The sequence below is a fragment of the Danio rerio genome, chromosome 21 (assembly GCF_049306965.1).
Source record: "Danio rerio strain Tuebingen ecotype United States chromosome 21, GRCz12tu, whole genome shotgun sequence".
In the NCBI taxonomy this organism is placed as follows: Eukaryota; Metazoa; Chordata; class Actinopteri; order Cypriniformes; family Danionidae; genus Danio; species Danio rerio.
Genome location: NC_133196.1, coordinates 18,662,041 through 18,684,811, shown reverse-complemented (window position 1 = coordinate 18,684,811; position 22,771 = coordinate 18,662,041). Strand labels below are relative to the sequence as shown.

General features: G+C 38.5%; 1 protein-coding gene across 3 annotated transcripts; it reads left to right on the top strand.

Annotated features, from left to right (window-relative positions):
- The first annotated feature begins 1,101 nt into the window (after nucleotides 1-1,101).
- On the top strand, nucleotides 1,102-21,229 carry gfi1b (growth factor independent 1B transcription repressor). Of its 3 annotated transcripts, XM_005161133.6 has the most exons (7): nucleotides 1,102-1,226; nucleotides 1,681-1,798; nucleotides 4,476-4,661; nucleotides 6,726-6,955; nucleotides 9,083-9,220; nucleotides 11,742-11,907; nucleotides 14,270-21,229. In XM_005161133.6, the coding sequence occupies exons 2-7, from the start codon at nucleotides 1,693-1,695 to the stop codon at nucleotides 14,446-14,448; spliced, it is 1,005 nt and encodes a 334-aa protein (XP_005161190.1). In that variant the 5' UTR covers nucleotides 1,102-1,226; nucleotides 1,681-1,692; the 3' UTR covers nucleotides 14,449-21,229.
- Nucleotides 21,230-22,771: the final 1,542 nt, after the last annotated feature.

Below are 22,771 nucleotides of genomic sequence, written 5' to 3'. Positions count from 1 at the left end.
AATAACATGATGTTGACCATGTTGTGTAAAGACTCTTAATTCATGAGGCTATAGCTTGTACATAATATTAAATCCTCGCGATCATCGAATTTGCCATATTGTGCGAACTAGCATTCAAAATAACGATGGACCTAATTATTATCGAAGGATCTTATTAATATTTGAGTTGTCAGCAAAATGTTCATTATTTTCATAAAAGGCAAAAGAAAGGTAGAAGAGAAAAGAAAACGGATAAAAGACGACATCTGAACCCATTATAAAGAATTGGATATTGTATAGCTGCAGTTCACCATCGGTCCACAAGGGGACGTACACACATTACGTTAAATCGATCTCTCAATGCGCGTAACACAAGGTGAAGGTGAGCTAATATAAAATAAAACCGATCAGGTAAATACTTTTTTTTAAAACACCAAGCAAACAAACACGAATTTACAGACAATAAACACATATTTCAGGTTTATCCAGCACTTTGTTTTAGCGGATAACTTAGCTGTGCTTTTAATAATCAAAGATATCATATAAAACGCCGATGGCTGCAACCAAAACACAACTGTGCAAATATTAGAAAGCAAACATTCTGAGGTACCAACTTTACAGGTTTGGTGTGTGTTTTTGAGGGACGATCAAGCAAATGTGTTACTGGTTTATTGGTTTTATGTTTTAAGCCCGCTAGCTGTAATAAAGGGCTTAAAAAGTCAACAGATGACCACAAAATATGATGAAGAATTGTTAAAATGACAGCAGATAAATGTCTGGCTAAGTATCTGAAGCATTTGTTCTGTTAACTAATTACATTTTTAAACGCATATAGGAGGATTTTGAGATGTAGGCAGGTAAAAAATAATAATAATTTACGACTAATGTAAATAGCTTGACCAAATACAGTAACATTTTTTTAATTGCTATTTATTAAAAAAACTAATATGCTGCTTAAAACATAGGCTAATGTCAAAGAGCGCCTATATACCAGGATGTTTAAGTTTGCGTTTAGTAGGCAAATGTCGCACCTGCTCTGCGTCTGTAATTGGTCGAAAGCTCAGTCAGATTCCACCGCAAGAATTATCGGATTGAAAATCAGGGAGGGGAGTTAAAAAACTCAACACAAGCAACTCACAGCAATGCAGTGCTTAAGTTTCTAAACATCACAACGGATTTCCTAGCACTTTTCATCAGCTCGAAGCCACTCAAACAATCAAAGGACTTTAAACACAGCATCATTTCAGGTAATTTTTTTCCACGCAATTAGTTATTTATTTAGAAGTTTGAAATAGTTTTTCTAGCTTAAGTGAATTAGTATTAGGTAGATATAATATATTTTTATTAACAAATATACTGTTTTATGGCTACAATTAGCTATAAAAAAGTCTAAAACCAGAGCAAAGTTTGACTGAAAGTTAAAAAGAATTATATCACCGCCTAATAGCTATTGTAGCCCATTAACTATGTGTTTAATTTTATTATTTAATTTTTTAGACATATATAAAGATCAACCCTTTAAAGCAAGTTGTTTTTTTTAATATAAAGGAATCAATATCATCGTAGCCTATTGCATTTGTCATTTATAATTTGTTGGACAATTTCAAGTTTTGAGAAGTCACGAATATGTTCAAGTTTATGCGGCAATCATGACAACAACAGCAAACGAAAGCATCTCAGTAAACAAATCTCATTTAACAGAATCACGGAATCATGCCACGGTCGTTTCTGGTGAAAAGTAAAAAGTCTTATAATGTGCATCGACCAAACGACACCGAACAAGCTCCACAAAAACTCCCGGAACCAGAACCCAAAACAAGTGAGTATTCACACTAAAATGCTCTGTTGTTGATTTTTAATTATTATTATTATTTCACTGTATTATTATATTGTTGTTTTATTATTATATTCTATATTTAGTTTGAATTGTACTTTACAGATAAAAGTTCTAAATGATGTTTTTCACACAAATGCCACTGCAAAACGTTTTTGGTTTGATGCAGAAATACAAAAAAAAAGCAGTACTTCATCCGATTAAAAATGTATCGTTTTAATTTTCATATCTTTCAGTTTAATATTAATAGTTTTATTTTTCTAATAGACTTTAAGTTCAAATGGTGTTGATTAAGAGCTCAACTAGGAAATATTTGTTTTGAACAATGTAAGATTTTAAGGTTACTCACACAGATTAAACAGAAACTCAATATGCTTTGCAATTTCATGCACTTTAAAAAATTATACGATCAATTAGTCCTGACAGTATATGTTTTTAGGTAATTGTAACTTATTAAACTAAGTTAATGATGTTTTAACTGAATTTTATTAGTTACACAAGCTGTTTTAAGTCAGATTAACATTTCAATGAACTCATAAAATTAATTTAATTCAGCTTAAAATTATAAGGCAAACAGGATTTTTTTTAATGTGTGGAAAATGATTTATTTTTCATTGGCTCTAGTGATCAAATTTTGATGTAAAACCATTACCCTATTTTTTTTATTGGTTAAATGAAGGCTATTTTCCAGTGTAGTAGAATAACAGAAATAATGTATTAATGTATTTAAAATTAAATTAAACATTTTTTTTCTTAGTGCAATCACTGTTTTGATTATCTAAAATATTTTTTACTCACTAAAAACAAATATAATAATGAATGTTCTTCAAGTAACTCAAGCCAATAATTAATTTTTTAAAAAGTGATTGTTAAGAAGTTTATATACACTGTAAAACCAAATAAGTTAAGGCAACCCAAACTGTTTGAGGAAACCAGTTGCTACAAACCATTTAAGTTAAAAAATCAATGAGTACTGTAATGAGGTATTTAATTAACTCATTACCTTCAACACTGAGTTCTAAACTCTTTTCAAATGAGAAGAATTAACTTTCAGTAAATCTTGAGTTAACTACACTCATTTAATTTTATAAAGTTAACTGTTGGGGTTTACAGTGTAGCATACACAGTAAAAAAAAAATGCAGGGTTCCACACAATTCTTTCATTGTTTCCCAACACAAATCAGTTAAGTTATAATTTTTTACAAATTTAAGTTATCATTTTTACAAATTTAAATGGATTGAAGATAAAACAATTAACACGAGAATTGTGTTGTTTCGACTTATTTTAAATTAGTGGTTTGAACAAGCAGCTAAAGTAATATATAATTCAGCATTTGGCATATGTTGCACGAGACAATTGTTGCAAATTGTTTTTTACGTTCATTCTAAAATCTCTAATAGTGTCCTTAGAGGGAAATGAAAGATTTGATGTGCTGAGCACCTGTCAGATTGATGTTTGCAAACGGTGCTTGAGCCTCAGGCTGACTGTTATTTGATTCTAGGGCTGCGTCTCAAAAGCTTGACAGCTGCTTACTTTAGACAGTGTTTCTGGGCCTCGTGTGTGTGTGTGTGTGTGTGTGCGTGTGTGCTGTGTGTGAAGGTTTAGCTCAATAGGTTGTTCTGCATGGACGTCTGTAATCTGTGGAGCAGTTAGGGTGGATGATACCAATATGCAAACTATACAGTACAGGCCTATTCAAACAAGAGAACGGTTTATTCGCAGGTTCATAACTGCTATTGGTGGTCATTTGGGAAAAGAAAATTGTATAAGCATAAGGGGCCACACTTTACAATAATGTTTCATTAGTTCATTTACTTAATAACATCAGCTAAGATCGAACAAAACTTTTGCATTATTTAATCAGAGTTCAACATTCATTAATTCATTACCAAAATCCATATTCATGCTTTAGTTAATGCACTGTGAGTTAATATGAACTAACAACGTATGACTTTATTTTCTTGAACTAATGTGAAAGATGAATAAATACTGTAATAAATGCATTGTTCGTTGTTTGTTCATGTTAACTAACATTAAAAATCTGTTTATTTATGCTTTTGAAATGCATTACGAGACCTTGACCTCTCTTCCAGTAACTTTTAACCTTAAAAAGTTTGAAAAAGTGACTTTTATTAACATTTTTAATAGTTTGAAGTAACATATTGTCTGAGTTGGTGTTGTATTTTATGGCATAACACCTTGTAATAAACTGCCACTTCATTTTCTGATATTTTACAGACTTATTTCTCTTTATATTATTTAATATTCATACTAAAATGTAAATAAAAGTCACTTTGTTAAACTGTAAAGTTGAATTTTCAACATCCAAAGTCGACAGAGCAGAGATCAAGGTCCTATAATGCAATTCACAACTGCAAATAAACAGAAAACACTTTTGAATTACAATATACAGACATAAACAGTTAATTAACAGATATCTTTTAAAGTGTAACACAACATCATTGTAAAATAACACTCAATTGAAAAAAATCTGCATCAGATGCCATTTGGTTGAATTTTTGAGTTTTAAAAACACTGACATTCTAACATTTAGTACTGTGTCTATAATGTGTTCATAAATGTTTTAGAGACACTGTGGGTTATTTTGATGAATGTAATTGTCTGACATGATTTTTCAATGGCGTTATTGTAACCTCTCAGTCCCAGCGCTGGTCCCTCTGGAACCAAAAGAGTGTAAATCCCCCGAGCGGCCTCAGGTAGATCCAGTGACCCGTCCGTCCCACAGAGACCCGTATGACTTCATCAAGTGTGAGCGAGAGCCTGACTGCCCAATCCCATCACTCCCCGAGCTGCCCACCGCCACCAGACGTCCCTTTTACATATCTGGTGAGCCCATTTTAAAGATATTGTTGGCAAAAACTGTTTTGAAGCAACCTGTCAACTTCAAGATTTTGTAAACTGTAAAAAGCAATTAGTTGACTACGTAAATAGATAATTCACACCCAAAATTAAAATTTACTCACTATTTATTCTCCCTCAAGTGGTTCCAAACCTTTATGAGATATTTCTTCTCTTGAACAAAAAAGAAGATATTTTGAAGAATGCAAAAAACTTGTATCAATTGAATTCCATAGTAAAAATAAAAACAAATACTAAGGAAGTCAATGGTTACAGGTTTCCAGGTTCATCAAAATATCTACCTTTGTGTTTAACAGAAGAAAAAATCTTATAAAGGTTTGAAACAAGGCTGTGTAAATGATGACATTTTAATCATTGGGTGAACTATCCCTGAAACAATTTACTAGAGCTATCTAGAAAACCCATTGCCTTAAAACTATTAAGTAAATTAACTATGTGGATATTTATAAAAAATTTAATGGACAACTTAGTTCAAAGTTTATTAAGAAAAGCCAACTTGTCATTTTTTAGGCAACAGGTTGTACTCACTTTTGTTTTCAAGTAACTAATTGTTTTACAATGTAAACTTCATAAAGTAAGTTTCAGTTTTTTTCAGTGTATAGTAAAGATGACATTTAAAACACTTTTAAGTATTTTTACGCACTTTATTTATTTGAATGATTATAATTACAATACATACTGTTCAAAGCAACATAGGCTTATTTTGAAAACATAGCTCTATATACATTTCTGGAGAAAGTGAATTATGTAGCCAGAAGTACGTATGGCTGCATTTCATTTTTTAAAACCAACACAATTTGTTCAGCTAGCTCGCAATGTACTTTGGTGGACTAGAGATGCAGAGAGGAGATGACCAAGATGACAGGGTTCAAGTTCCAGAAAGCAGAAAAGACAAAAACAGAAGCCAAAAAATAAAACAAACAAGTGAATAACAGGGTGAGAATGTGGTATGATCTGGTAAAAATCAGACGACGGCTTTTCTTTTTCTGAATTGCTTTTTAAAACTGTCGGTTGGGTTTAGGGAAGGAGGAGGCTGGGTCAGTCGATCAGTCAGTCAGTTATTCAGTCAGTCAAACAGTCAGTCGACAGTTTTCAAAAAGTGTACACAGCGGTCTCTTATGGACTTGCGAAAACAAAAACTGCAAAAAAACACTGTAGCTCCTGGAATGTATTTGACGTTCTCCAGAAATTTATATAGAGGGACATTTTCAGAATGAGCCTGAGTTGGTTCGAGGCTATTTTCTCAAAATTAGTTTTTTTTTTATCCTGCACTGAACCATAAATCTTCAGCAGCACTTAAGCATAAAGTTTACAGTTGTATGCAAATCTACAGTACACTCTGAGGGTTTTCAAAGAGGAATTTGTTCATACAGTACACAATTTGAGTGAATATACACAACATTTTATTCTACAGCAATTCAAAGCAAAAATGTTTTTTGTTCTGGCTGTTCATGGTATTTTCTTAATAATGACATAATAAAAAGAGAAACAAGAATATAAAACTGACCCAATCAGATTTTTGTGCTATAAATGTATGCAAATGAGCAGATCTTTAATGAACAAACCAAATATATACGTATTTAAACAAAACATTTTAATAAGCTTGTCATACTAAACATTTTTGCAATTATGAATTTAATAAATCAGCTTAAAACTTTTACATAAAAGTACATTGGTTACTGTATTTGCCAATAAAAACAAACAATGATCAAAGCATTTATTACAGTGTCTTTGTTAGTTCATGCTAACTCAGTGCATACTAATGTTAACAAGAACAACTTTGGAGTTTAATAATGTATCAGTAAATGCTGAACAATGATAATAATAATGATAAATACAGTACAATATTGTTCACTATTAGTTCATATTAACGATTAGCAACTAATGAAACCTTATTGTTAATTGTGACCTCTATTTACCTGCAGTCTCTTGCCTTAAAAACATCACTGTCAAGTATCATGTGGCATGTGTAGGGTAGATTTAGACATATTAACACTCGTCATGTCAATGTTTCCATCATACCTCCATCAGAACCTCAGCTGGCAGAGTTTCCTCCATACTACAAGAGCTCTTTTGGCTGGGATCATGGTCCTGCCTCATATCAGGAGTTCAGACATATGGGCTTTTCTCCGTCTCTCCTCCATCATGCCAGCAGTCTGTACGGAGCTCATCTGAAGCAGAGCGCAGAGCCACAGCCGCTGGACTGCAGCACTCACTACTCGCCCTCCTCCAACACATACCACTGCATCACCTGCGACAAGGTCAGATAGTAAACACAGCTACTTTAACTAGCATTTTTACAATCATTTAAAACTAGTAGGCTCAGAAGACTGTTATCATCCATCCAAATGGTTATTCAGTTATAGATCACATATGTCTGCGGCTGGAAGGTAATGAGAATAATTTATATTATGTAATAAATTTCCCATTAATTGTTTTTTATTAACATACCCCTACTCCAACCCTAAACCCAGCCATCACATGTAATGTTAAAACAGATCTGGATCTGGAGTCTTCTCTATTAGTATAGCTGATTAACCAAGTGGATGAATGATTACACATGGCACAGAAGGCCTGTACTGGCCCATATCTATGAGCTGATATTCAGTAATAACGCCCATTTAATCGAAGGCTAACATTCAAATCAGGTAATTTTATAAATAAATAATACAAATATCAAAGATATCTGGATATTAATACAAAGTAATTATTCAAAGAATAGCATAGATATAAATAAATGAAATTAAATGTATTTAATAGCGATATAAATGTACCCTTTATATTACACTGTATTTGATTGTGTGTATTAATTTTAACTATTTTGTTATAAATATTTTCTAATTATTTAATGTATTATGTACTATATGTTATAAATTGACAACTTGATATAATTGTATATATATATATATATATATATATATATATATATATATATATATATGTATATATATATATATATATATATATATATATATATATATATATATATAATGTATATAATGTAATGATTAATCAAAATTTACTGACAATATTCTCTTGAAAATCAAATATTATTTCAAAATGCGGTTCAACAGAAGCATTAAAAAATTCATTAATAAAACTGGCCAAGACAAAATTGAAGGGTATCAATAATTTGCATATGTAAACCATTTATCATAATATAATAATTTTTTTCTAAAAAATAAATATTTCTAAATAAGTTTAAATACCATTTTAAAAGAAAGAATATATATATATATATATATATATATATATATATATATATATATATATATATATATATATATATATATATATATATATATATATATATATATATATATATATATATATATATATATATATATRTGTGTGTGTGTGTGTGTGTGTGTGTGTGTGTGTGTGTGTGTGTATATATATATATATATATATGAAGTGTAATTATGTTGGTATTTTAAGATGTCCTTGTAGTTTTTATATTATATTTTATATATTTCTGAAGTTTATTAACTGTATTTATTTATTTAAAAAATAATTTACTATTATTTTTAATATACATTTTAAATGTAATGCACATATATTAATTATGTATAATTGTCATTTTTTGCTTTTTAATAAATATGTATAATCTATAAAGAAAATGTAATCAATTTAGAAAATGTGAAATTTGACATGTATATACAGACATGTCCTTTTTAAGTTATTCACACACAGGGGTGGACAACCAATAAAAAAGAAAAGAAAAAGAGTGTTTTGAGTTTTAATGCTAGGGCCCCATACAGTTGAAGTCAGAATTATTAGCCCTTCCTTTAATCTTTTTTTTTCTTTTTTAAATATTTCCCAAATGATGTTTAACAGAGCAAGGAATTTTTCACAGTATGTCTGATAATATTTTTTCTTCTAGAGAAAGTCTTATATGTTTTATTTCAGCTGGGACAAATTGATTAGCCCCTTTAAGCTATTTTTTTCGATAGTCTACAGAACAAACCATCATTATACAATAACTTGCCTAATTACCTTAACCTGCCTAGTTACCTTAATTAACCTAGTTAAGTAATGTCACTTTAAGCTGTATAGAAGTGTCTTGAAAATGATTTAGTAAAATATTATTAACTGTCATTATGGCAAAGATAAAAAAAAATCAGTTATTAGAAATTAGTAATTAAAATTATTATGTTTGGAAATTTTTTAAAGAAATATTTTCAACGTTAAACAGAAATTGGGGAACAAAAACAAACAGGGGCTAATAATTCACGGGGGCTAATAATTCTGAATCCAACTGGAACTATTTAGGGCCCCTGAATCACTAAGTCTGCCCCTGTTCACACATACAAACATACATACAGTACATACTTACACACACACTGATATACGTCAACGTGTTTGTTGATTTGTGTGGTCTTATCTAGGTGTTTTCCACGCCTCATGGGTTGGAGGTTCATGTCCGCCGCTCTCACAGTGGTACAAGACCTTTTGAATGCAGCATCTGCAGAAAGAGCTTCGGCCATGCAGTCAGTCTAGAGCAACACATGAACGTCCACTCACAGGTAAGAACAAACCAAACTGACCCAGTTCACTTCAGACTTTTCATTTACATCTGTTCTTTTAGCAGAGGATTTTTATCCAAAGTGGCTCACAACCGAGGATAAAAGAAGCACTTCAAAGACTTTTATTCAAAGCTATTATGCTATCAATTTAAAAAACAAATATGCTAATTATTCTTGCAGCCAGACTAATTGTTACTTTGCTATCTAATGTTACTTAGGAAGAATACTAATTTTATAGGTATATTTATTTGTAATTAAATTATAGCAGCGCATAACTTTTAGTGTATTTATTGTACTTTTATCTGCTTAATTGGAACAGCTTTAAGTATTTGCCTGTGAAAGTTCATTAGATGCTTGATTATTGATATGAAAGTGTACTTTATTTGTGTTATAAGTGTAGAAAGGCAATAAATACACTATTTTTAGTACAAATTTGTCCAATAATAGCTTCAGGTTATTCCAAATCGGCTACTACAAGTTGCACACTTCATCTTGTATAACAAATGATCTCTAGTGAAAATTTTTTAGCAACACTTGCAGCATAGCACTAAAAAACACCAGTTAACTAAAAGTACACTAGGAACCATTGCAGTACAAAACTACAAGTAGGCTAGTTTGTGACCTAGTGGATAGAGAGTCAGTCTTTGCAGGTTTGAGTCCTGGCACCACCAGCTATTCACCAGGAAATTCAGAGCATAGGACACCACAATTAACAAGCATAATTAACTTACACTTCCAGTACAAATGATAAATTTAGCTGTGCACCTAAAATTTACTACTGTTACACAACTTAGTCCCAAGTGGTAATTTAAGTAGTACAATTGCTACTAAATATACTAATAGTACATAGAATACTTACTATATGTAGTATACTTGATATTTAATTCAACTTATATTCTTCATAAAATGAATTTAAAATATACTTATTTTTAATAAGGGAGGTACATTTTATTTATTTTTTACACTTTATTTTTTATCCATCATGAATGGGATGTTATGTGGGGTATTTTAATGTGACATTAATTTCACAGTCATAACTGTGGCCAAATAAGCTCTTTTTAGTTCACAGTTTTTTTTGGTTCCCTTAGATTATTTTCTTTGTTTTGACTGTGGTGAGGGCGGCATGGTGGCTCAGTGGTTAGCACCGTCGCCTCACAGCAAGAAGGTTGCTGGTTCAAGCCCCGGCTGGGTCAGTTGGCATTTCTGTGTGGAGTTTGCATGTTCTCCATGTGTACACTTGGGTTTCCTCCAGGTGCCCCACTTTCCCCACAATCCAAAGACGTGCACCATAGGTGAACTGAATAGGCTAAATTGGCTGTAGTGTGTTTCCCAGTACTGGGTTGCAGCTGGAAGGGCATCCACTGTGTAAAACATATGCTGGATAAGTTGTCGGTTCATTCAGCTGTGCCGAGCCCTGATGAATAAAGTGACAAGGCCTAAGGAAAATGAATGAATGAATGAATTTGGCCGTAGTGTATGTGTGTGAATTTGAGAGTGTATGGGTGTTTCCCAGTACTGGGTTGCAGCTGGAAGGGCATCCACTGTGTAAAACATATGCTGGATAAGTTGTCAGTTCATTCTGCTGTGGCGAGCCCTGATGAATAAAGTGACAAGGCCAAAGGAAAATGAATGAATGAATTTTGCCGTAGTGTATGTGTGTGAATTTGAGAGTGTATGGGTGTTTCCCAGTACTGGGTTGCAGCAGGAAGGGCATCCACTGTGTAAAACATATGCTGGATAAGTTGTCAGTTCATTCTGCTGTGGCGAGCCCTGATGAATAAAGTGACAAGGCCAAAGGAAAATGAATGAATGAATTTTGCCGTAGTGTATGTGTGTGAATTTGAGAGTGTATGGGTGTTTCCCAGTACTGGATTGCAGCTAGAAAGGCTTCCGCTGTGTAAAAACATATGCTGGATAAGTTGTCGGTTCATCCTGCTGTGGCGAGCCCTGATGAATAAAGGGACTAAACCGAAAGAAAATGAATGAATGAATTTGGCCGTTGTGTAATTGTGAGAATGTGAATGTGTATGGATGTTTCCCAGTACTGGATTGCAGCTAGAAGGGCATCCGCTGTCTAAAACATATGCTGGATTAGTTGGCGGTTCATTCCATTGTGGCGAGTTTGATGAATAAAGGGGCTAAGCCGAAGGAAAATGAATGAATGAATGAATTTGGCCGTTGTGTATCAGTGTAAATGTAAGAGTGTACAGGTGTTTCCCACTGTTGGGTTACGGCTGGAAGGCCATTCGCTTTGTAAGACATATTTTAGATAAATTGGTGGTTCATTCCGCTGTGGTGAGCCCTGATGAATAAAGGGAATAAACAGAAAGAAAATGAATAAATGACTTTAGCAGATTCAAATTTAAAACTCAAAATTTTTAAAGAAAATAAGGTAATTAAAAAAATTCCCTGATTGCTTACAGTTTAAGTGAAGTGACTCCCATATTTCACACAAGGCATCATGGAGCACAGGAAAAAGGTGGATAAAAGAACTTGCAGTAATTTTGTTTTGTGCTTACAGGAAAGAAGCTTTGAGTGCAAAATGTGCGGTAAAACCTTCAAGCGCTCCTCAACTTTATCTACTCACCTGCTGATCCACTCAGACACACGGCCATATCCCTGTCAATATTGCGGGAAACGCTTCCATCAGAAATCCGACATGAAGAAACACACCTACATTCACACAGGTGAGACGCCTGTATGTTTGTCATGTTGTGCTTGAAAAGAGATGGTGGCACTGATAAAACAAATTACACACAAACACACATGCGGTTTAATGCCACCTCAGTAACAGTTTCCCAAAAACTCTCTGCATATTATTTGGAAATGCATGTTATCTCTGCACTCATTCCATGTAAATCATTAAAACCGAATACGCTTAACAGATAAGTTCACCTCACTCAGATGCTGAAGTTGGCTTGCTTTCGAGGGTGTGTTTCCAAGAGCGCCAAAGATAAATCAAGAAAAGAAGATTAAACAAATGCTGCCTTGATTTGCATAGCTGGTCTTCCTGCTTTGCCGAAGCCTCTCGGAAAGTTCACTTTGCATGTAGCAGACAGCCACTCCTGTGTTAGAAAACAGAACAAATCTGGGTGGCACGCAAATCCATGCTACAAGCAGTTCTGTTTTTTTAATCAAAGATTTCCTAGTTAACACAGGCTTTTAAATTTAGGATCCTAACACCTTTTCTAAAGTCTAATGTAAGCTCTTGCAACTGTGTCCAGAATTTTGCAAGTTTGTCAAATGACATATTTACATGCATATTTTGTCACATTATATCATTGTTATTGCATTCAAGTTTATTTCTCTAGCACTTTTACAATGTAGATTGTGTCAAAGCAGCTTAACATAGAAGTTGTAGTGAATTGAAACTGTCAGTCCAGTTTTCAGAATTGATGTTTAATTAAGTTTTTATTTCAGTTCATTGTGGTTTAAATTTCACTGCTAAAAGTCCAAACACTGAAGAGCAAATCCATCGATGCACAGCTCCACAAGTCCCAACCAAGCAAGCCAGTGGTGACAGTGGCGAGGAACAAACTTCACCAATTGACGAAAGTGAAGCATTCTAAATAAAAATGTTTGATGGCATTTTTGCCTAAACCCCAACATTAAATTCCTCTTATTTACACTCTAAAATGTCATTTAAATGTATATTTATTTTAAAAACTTAAAAAAAATTTATTTAATGCAAGAGCAAAAAGGTTTATTTTATTATATGGTTAACACTTTAGGTCACAATTCATGTTAATAACAACTTGTTTAGTACCTATTATTAAGATAGGAACTGTTTATAAGTTATAAAGTATGATTTCATTCTACATCCCTAATCTTACCCAAAACCTAAACTTCCATCTTACGAACTATAAGCAGCTAATTAGCAGTATATTGAGCTAATAGCCTTAAGCCCAATCCCAATTCTAGCCCCTCTCATTTGGGCTAAGAGAAAGCACTAGATGGCCCTTGAAACTGAGATTTTTCAGGACCACACTCGAAACTAAGTGGTAAAAAAATTTCCCAAAATACGCCATCCACAACGGCAGCATGGCTGCACCACCCTAATCTCACGAGGAAATGTAAGTATTTTACGTTTTGTCAGTTTAGTGGCTAATTTGTACAAAAATGTACAATTTTAAAAAGGAGGCGTGGCTCATAACTTGACCCCTAACCTCAACCGTCATTGGGGGATGAGCAAATTGTATTAAACTGTATGAATTAGATTGTACAAAATCATACGAGTTATCCACTAAATCAAAAAATTACCAATTGCCACGAGATTGCGTTGGCTGCACACGGAAGTAAGGAGATGCACAAATTAGTTGTTTTTTTTCTCATTATTACGAACTTTTACAACATACAAGCACATGTTTTAAATCATTCATAACAGCGTTCGTGTTTTACCGTCATGCTTAAAAAAAATTTAAAAAAACGCTAAAAAAAAAACCTATAATCCCTAATATTAACTCCTCTACAGCAGTCCCACAACATTCTGTCACTGGATGATACTCGAATACCCTGCGAGAAAAGTCTAGCAGCGGGGAATGACCTTTTTACAGTGTCTGCTATAACATTAATGTTTTCGTGTGTTTACATAGATGAATATGGCCACGGTGTAAATGCACAGGACAGTTAATTGCCACGTTACATCGAACTGATAACATGATATCCTTGCCTTCATTGGTTTCCTAAAGATAAATACTGGTGCTGTAGTGGTGTACCATTTCTTAGGGGTAAATTTTGAAGCCCTTTCCCTTCACACTCTGTTTCAAGGGCCAAGGGGAAAGGGAAGAGATTGGGGTACAAAAATAGAATCGGGATTTGGCCTGTTAGTGGTTTATTATAATTATGAACTGAGGCTTAAAATAAAGTGTTACCTATGTGATTAACTATTTAGTAAGATCAATTATTATGAAATCAACACAATTATATTTCCAAGCAGTTTCAAACACCTTATCCTAAATCTAAACCTTGAAAACAGTTGAATACATTCAAGTAATTTCAAACCCTGTACATTACATGTTTTAAAATAGATTGAACGTTGTTTGTTTGCAGGTGAAAAACCTCACAAATGCCAGGTGTGCGGTAAAGCCTTCAGCCAGAGCTCCAATCTCATCACACACAGCCGCAAACACACTGGATTCAAGCCGTTTGGCTGCGAGATCTGCTCCAAAGGCTTTCAGAGGAAGGTGGATCTTCGCAGACACCACGAGAGCCAGCACAGCCTTAAATAACAGAAGTTGATGGACAATGAGGAGGAAATGAAGGTGACAGATGGTTGTTATTTGCAAGCAAAAGCTCCTGTTTCATAGGAAATTGTTTCTAAGTAAACTTGAGTTTAAAGAATCGTTAACGCACAAAACAAAAGTAAAATTCTAACATAATTCACTCATGTTACTCCAAACCTGTTGTCGTTGGTAATCTAAAATTAAATTTTAATGGAGAAAGAGCTTAAATTAAAGGGTTAGTTCACCTAAAAATAACAATTCTGTCATCATTTACTCACTTTATTTACTTTAAAAACCATATTTAAAATATTTTGAAATATGGTGCTTATTTTGATATTTTATAATTTAAAAAAATACTTTAAAAAATGCTGTTATTGACTGACATAGTTTTTTTTTTTTACAACTGTGGAAGTCCTACTGGGTGACTAAATGGGTGCCATCAAACATCATTCTTCAAAATATCTTCTTTTGTGTTCAACAGAAAAAAGAAAGTCTTAAAAGGTTTAAAACCCCATGAAGTAAAATAAATGATGACAGAATTTCCATTTTTGGGTGACCTATTTCTTTAAAACTACACTGTAAACCCCACTGTTGTCAATACTAAAAGTTAATATAACTTGACATTACTTAAAATACATTAATGTAAAATAAAAATAAGTTTTGGCATCAAAACTTAAACAGGTGTGCTTAACTTACTCATTAGGCAGCAAACAACTTCTGTGTCTGTTTAAAATGATTAGTTGCGCTTGAAATTCTGCCTTGACAACCCCGCTGATTGGTCGGTAAAAAATGCAGAGTTCCACATAATTCATTCATGTCAACCCAACACAAACTGATTAAGTTAACTTAACACTTTTAACAAATTTGTGTGGATTTAACATAAAAAAATTAGGTTGCCCCAATGAAATCTCAAAAATTGTGTTGTTTCAGCTCATTTTAATTAAGTAGTTTGAACGTGCAAAAAAAAGGTTGTTTTTTTTTAGTGTATTTTATATGACACAAGGTGGTCATTTTGCTTTGGTTGCTGAGTTATGCTGAAGCGCAGCAGGACAGAGGCACTACCTGAACCCATCTGACCAAAGAAAAAAGTTAAATTAGTAAGTAGATTTCTAAATGCTTATATACATTTTTCTTAATTGATATACATGCAGGGGCGACACGGTGGCTCAGCGTTAGCACTGTCGCCTTACAGCTCCCCGTGTTCGTGTGGGTTTCCTCCAGGTCCAGAGCGAGTCCACGCAGCGGCAGATGGTTTCTCCCTTGCCTGGCGTCCCTTTGGGTCCGGTCCTCCAGAGCAGTGCGTATTGCTGCAAAGCATCCTAAAAGAGCAACACAGTCGTGCAGCACGTCCTTTTCAGGACGGAGCTCCGACTGTGCGGTTCTGGACCGCGAAGCGTCCCTGGGACAGGTCATCTGGAGAGGAGGGAACTTGCTCTTTCCTCGCTGGAGGGCGGGGCGCCATTTCCAACGGCACCTTTTACTGCCATAAAATGAAAGGGCACTTTTCCACTTCCCCGGAGGTGACAGCCCGAAATCTGCCAGTTTGAGTTCAGCTCTCTAGCTCGTAGGTTCGGTGCACTCCGCCAGTGGCTCACGGGCACTGCAGTCCCTGCCAGCCTGGGACGCGCCGCCTCTCAGCTCGCAAGGTCTGCATGCTCCGCCAGCGGCTCACGGGCGCTGGGGGGACGGTCTCCCTTCTCCCAGCCCCCAAGCCCCCCCTCCGGAGTCAGGGTGCGGAGCCAGAGTGAATCGCTCTCCTCCAGCTCTTCTGTGGGACCCTCGCGCTCCCCGGATTAGCACACCCGCTCCGCGCTGCCCCTCCGCGGGTACGTCAATGATTGCTGCGATGACGTCATTAGCGAGGGCTCTGCCTGCCTGGTTAGCGCAGGCCAGCCCCTCGCGGTGGCTCATACGCGTGATCAGACTCGGCTACGAACTGCAGTTTTCGAACGGCCTCCCAAGTTCACGGGCATGTATTCACCAGGGTTAATCCCCTGTCCACCCCTGTCTTGCGAGAGGAGATTGCTGCCCTCCTGGCGAAGGGTGCAATCGAGCCGGTACCTCCAGCCGAGATGGAGAGCAGATTTTACAGCCCGTACTTCATCGTACCCAAAAAGAGCGGTCGGTCACGGCCAATCCTAGATCTGCGCGTTTTGAATCACTGCCTTCACAAGCTGTCGTTCAGAATGCTTATGCAGAAGCGCATCCTCTGATGCGTCCGCCCTCAGGATTGGTTTGCAGCCATAGACCTGAAGGACGCGTATTTTCATGTCTCCATTCTTCCACGCCACCGTCAGTTCTGCGGTTTGCGTTCGAAGGTCGAGCATGGCAGTACAAGGTCCTCCCCTTCGGGCTCTCTCTGTCTCCGCGGGTCTTCACCAAACTCGCGGAGGGTGCCCTAGCGCTCTTTCGGCTCGCGGGCATCCGCTCACTCAATTGTCTCGACGATTGGCTGATTTTAGCCCACTCTCGGGAGTAATTGACTGCGCACAGAGACGAGGTGCTCCGGCATCTTCGCCGATTGGGGTTGCAGGTCAACTGGGAAAAGAGCAAACTCGCCCCGGTGCAGAGGATCTCTTTTCTCGGAATGGAGTTGGACTCGGTCACCATGGTAGCGCGCCTCTCCGGAGAGCGCGCTCGCCTGCTGCTGAACTGTCTGAATGAGCTCGACAGCAAGTTAGTGGTCCCACTGAAATATTTTCAGAGGCTCCTGGGGCATATGGCTTCCGCTGTGGCTGTCATGCCGCTCGTATTGCTCCATATGAGACCACTTCAGCACTGGCTTCAAGACCGAGTTCCGAGACGCGCATGGCATGCGGGCACACACCGAGTCTCTGTTACTGCGCTGTGTAGCCGCACCCTCAGCCCCTGGAACGACCCCTCGTTCCTGCAGGCCGGTGTGCCTCTGGGACAGGCGTCCAGTCATGTTGTTGTTTCGACAGATGCTTCCAGCACAGGCTGGGGAGCCGTGTGTCGCGGGCATGCAGCTGTGGGCCTGTGGGTAGGTGCCCAGCTGCATTGGCATATCAATCGCCTAGAGCTGTTGGCAGTGTTCCTTGCTCTCCGCCGTTTTTTTTTCGGTGCTGGAGCAACAACACGTGCTGGTCAGGACGGATAGTATGGCGGCGGCGGCATATATCAACCGCATGGGGGGTATGCGCTCTCGCCGCATGTCTCAGCTCGCCCGCCGTCTGCTCCTCTGGAGTCACCCGCGGCTGAAGTCGCAGCGCCATTCACATCCCAGGTATGCTCAACCGTGCAGCCTATGTGCTCTAACGGCAGCAGATTCACTCTGGAGAATGGAGACTCCACCCCGAGTCTGTACAGCTGATATGGGCGCGATTCGGGGAGGCCCAGATCGATCTGTTTGCTTCCCCCGGGATTGCTCATTGCCAGTTGTTTTACTCCCTGACCGAGGGCTCTCGGCACGGATGCACTGGCCCACAGCTGGCCTCGGGGCATACGCAAGTATGCGTTTCCCCCAGTGAGCCTGATCGCGCAGTTAATGTGCAAGGTCAGGGAGGATGAGGAACAGGTTCTGTTAGTTGCGCCCCTCTGGCCCAACCGGACCTGGTGATCAGAGCTCTCCCTCCTCGCGACGGCCCTCCCATGGCAGATCCCTTTGAGAGAGGACCTACTTTCTCAGGGACAAGGCACCGTCTGGCACCCTCGCCCCTATCTCTGGAACCTCCACGTGTGGTCCATAGACGCGAGGAAGACTTAGGTAACCTGCCGCCCGCGGTGGTTGATACCATCACTCAGGCTAGAGCCCCCTCCACGAGGCGCGCCTACGCCCTGAAGTGGAGTTTATTCACTGAATGGTGAGTCTCTCGCAGAGAAGACCCCCGATCTTGCCAGATCAGTGTTGTGCTCTTTCCTTCAAGAGAAGCTGGACAGTAGGCTGTCGCCCTCCACTCTCAAGGTTACGTTGCCGCCATCTCCGCTCACCATGACGAGGTGGCTGGTGGCACCGTGGGAAAGCATAACCTCATCATCCGGTTCCTCAGAGGCGCTAGGCGAATTATCCAACTCGCCCCCCTCTCACGCCCTCTTGGGATCTCGCCCTCGTTCTCACGAGCCTGCGATTTGATCCCTTTGAGCCACTCGATACACTATCTTTAAGATTTCTGTCCCTAAAGACAGCTCTGCTGGTCGCGTTGGCCTCCATTAAGAGGGTCGGGGACCTGGAGGCCTTTTCGGTCAGTGACTCGTGCCTGGAATTCGGGCCGGAATTTCTCACGTTATCCTAAAACCCCGCCCGGGTTATGTGCCCAAAGTTCCTACCACTCCCTTTTAGAGATCAGGTAGTAACCCTGCAAGCGCAGCCCCCGGAGGAGGCAGACCCAGCCCTGTCCTTACTTTGTCCAGTTCGCGCTCTGCGCATTATGTGGACCGTACTCGGAACTTAGATCTTCTGAGCAGCTCTTTGTCTGTTGTCGGACGGCAGCAGGGAAGTGCCGTGTCTAAACAACGTTTATCCCACTGGATTGTGGAGGCCATTCATGTACTTATTTGAGCAGAAGTCAGCCACGCCCCCCGGGAGTGCGTGCGCACTCCACTCGGAGCGTTGCATCCTCTTGGGCGTGTGCGCGCGGCGCTTCTTTAACAGACATTTGTAGAGCTGCGGGCTGGGCGACACCCAACACATTTGCAATATTTTATAATCTGCGAGTGGAGCCGGTTTCCTCAAGCGTGTTAGGGACCTTTGGTGATTGAGGAAACAACTCGGTAGGTGTTGTACACGCTTGCGGTGCCTTTTCCCCTAACACGGAGAGATGTGCACCCTCCTGTCTGTCAGTAAAGTTCCCCATTCGGTGAGCCCTGCAGATTCCTCCGAGGCCCCCAGCACTGACTCAGCGGAGGAGTCACTTGCTGGCCCACTACGTTGTAGGTCTGCCCGCTGGTCAGCCCGCGTCTTGGGTATAGGTGCCTGTTATGGCCGATCCCCGCTGGTGATCCCCATATGCTTTCCGCCACGGTTAAGTTCCCCCCCTGGGTGGACCCGTGCTTTCCCTATCTGCTAACCACCTTCTTATGCGCACTCCCCCTTCTCAGGGTTAGTCCATATGTAATTCCATTTGTTTCCCCTATTGGGTGCGGATGGTCTCCGCAGCGTCCTCCCTACTGGGATGGCACGCTTCCCAACGTACTGTCGTATATTCCTAGAATTATCTAGACGCTAGCGACTCCCAAAAAATATACCTATTCCGTAAAACTTCTTTTGAAGTGGGATAAGTTAGGGCCAAGGGCACGTTGGAGGACCGCGCCTCTCATGATCTGGATGCGTCACGCTTGCCTGACCGCTCTCTCATGATGGGTGTTGGTAAGGTGCAGTCATTATGGCGCTTTCAATGGGCTCCCATATGTGGATTTAGAACATCAAATCCACTTATAGTGCTGGAGTTCCCCCCGAAGGGGAACGTTCGAGGTTACTAAAGTAACCCTTCGTTTCCCCGTGAAGGGGAACGGAAGCACTATACTCCGTCGCCATAATGACTGTCCCTTAGCTGTTAAAAGTCTTTTCAGCTTAAAAAGGATAGCGTCTGCTGGCGCCAGGTGTGCTTATATGCTCAGTTTATTAAGCCTATGCAGTACACCTGCGCAGGCTTGCGCTGCCAATTCATTCTTAATTGGCCCGTTCAATACTCTTTCAGACGTTTCAGCTTCTGAACCGAATCTCCCATACGTGGATTTAGAACATCAAATCCACTTATAGTGCTTCCGTTCCCCTCCTCGGGGAACGAAGGGTTACTTTAGTAACCTCGAACGATGTTGTTGTTACAAACGGGTTATATCTTCACAGAAGTGTTGTTCAGCCACTAAAATCTTCCAATGAAAGATTGATAAGACTATTTTCAGTTTAATAAGGGACCTTTTACAGCATCGATCATGTAGATTTTAATTAGTTTAACAACAAAACACAAGTAAATACTGCTATTCTGCCTAGTCTCTCCCTATATTGTTTACCATGCAACTCTGGTCACTCTGAAATAGCATGTAAGTTTGGCTTGCACGCCACCAGACAAGCACTAGTTGCTTTTAACACGAGAGATGGTTCTTTTGCTGTGCTCATGTTTAAGAAGGCATGGCTCTAGATGGCAAGGGAGGGATTGTGATTCAGAGATTTATGCTAAGCAGATAGCATTGTGGAAGATCACCTACTACACCTTTAACTTTGATATAAACTGCCTTGGAAGTAATTAAGTAAAGAATGTAAAAGATGAAAAATTTGGAAGTTTGGTTTATTAGCCATTTTAAGTTATCTGTACTTAAACATTTAAGTAAATGTAATGAAAAGACCGAATTTGGTCAACTCAATTAATCAAGTTGTTGATTTTCCATTACTCAAACGAACTGAGAGAATCACTTTTCTCAAATAATTTTGAGTAGTCTCAGCGTATAAGGGTTTACAGTGTATAGTCATAAAAATGAGAAAAGAACATGGCATTAAAATAATAAAAAGAGATAATAACCTTAATTCCACCCCTGTGCCAGTTACAGAACTTTAAGCTGACTTCAAAATGATCGTCTGTATAGTAACCAATAATTCATCAAAGCTACAATCTGACCAGGAAAATCCCAAACAAATTTCAATTTCTACTATTAAATCATCCATATGTACACCATGAAGGACCATGAAGATATTTCTGTTATTTGTAATCATATTTCTTTTTAAATGCATTAAAATATTCTATGTTTATTTTCAGAATGAAGCTTTTTTTGTCCTGTGTTATTTATAGAAACTCTTGTGACTAAAGTGCTAAATAAATACTTCTGTCTGAAACGGCGCTTGACTGTTAATTCATAAAAGTTCCTTTTTTAAATCAAGTTGTGTGATGAAGACAAAGGGGGGAGGGGGTGTGTGTACTGTAAATGTGTAAAAAAAAATCAGTCCAGGTACAGTGAAAAATGAGAAGAGTCAGCAAACAAGGCTTTGCAGTGTTTGTCTTCTGGTGTCTCCGCCCTGTCGAGGATCCGGATACACAGTTCCGTTGGCCCAGCCGATGCTTCTGCACACCGCCAGAGGCTGTGTGAAATCTCTGGTGTGACTAGAGATAAAGCTTCATTCAAATAGGTACCTGGAACTCTACATGCAAATCTCTTGCCTGGCAGGTTTGTAAACTTCACTGCAGCTTAATGAACGGACCTTGTAGGCCAGAGCTTGGCGCAGAAAGGCAACACAATAAAACATTTACAGCACATTTATAAATGAGATGATTCCCAAGAATAAACTTTGACCAACTTAGTCTTTTGTTGCGCAAACAATTGAAAACTCAGAGATTTACAGACGTCTGCTTTTCAGGTCACTCCCATCAGTTGAGTTCAAGCCGTTTTGCCAAACAAATTCGTACTGACACAGCTTTACGTACACCGCCCCTCTCAAACAAAAGAGACAGTTAGAAAAATTCAATCAGTCACTACTGTATACAGCGACATAAAACACACATCACACACCTCTGACGATCGCAAAACACGAAGAGGAACTTGTCAAGCAAAAAGCTGAAGAAGTTGGTCAGAAATCTCATCACTTCCACTGTTGACCTGTTCCCCATCTGCGCCCTGCTCACCTGCCGAAAAAAAAAAGTTAGGAACAGAAATCAGTGTCCACGTCAGGGTGGAAACAGTGACTCTTTAGTACAGTTGGTAAACAAATCTGTGGCGCCTATGCAAATGCTTCTGTTTATTACACCTCAACATGGGTCTGAGTCAGACGGAGGACAGTTACAGGCAGAACATCCTGGAACAAGACTGCTAATCCAACAGCAAATCACAATCTTGCTCAGGGAGTCAGATTTGGTTGACAGACAATGTATGAGCAAACAGGATTTTAGGACTAGGACGAAAGGGTGGGGTGGTGTTTGGGTTTGAAGGAAGAAAGGGGAAATTAAGGGGCAAGCGCACACCTGAGTTCCACTTCCTCTTTTTCTGTTGCGTGGATTGATTTTGCATGATTTTGTAAATCAGAAAACTGTAGGCTCTTCATGCAACAGTGCACTAACAGTACTTTCTGATTATGAAAATCAAACCGGTTTTTGGAGCTGCTGCTGCAGTTTGATTATATCTAATGGCACACTGTAGGCTATACTCAGTGGTGGAAAGAGTACTGAAATCAACCAAACTGAAATCGTACTCAACCAAAAGTACTTGTTGAAAAATGCAGTGCAAGTAGAGTAAAAGTGTCTGTTGTAAATATTACTCAAAGTATGAGTAAAAAGTAGCCCTTATAAAAGTACTCAAGAGGAGTGAGTATTGCACGGTGAAAAATTGATGCGTTTACATGCAGTTTGTGCAGGGATGTGTAAACGTAACATTCTGTAGTGCATTTAGT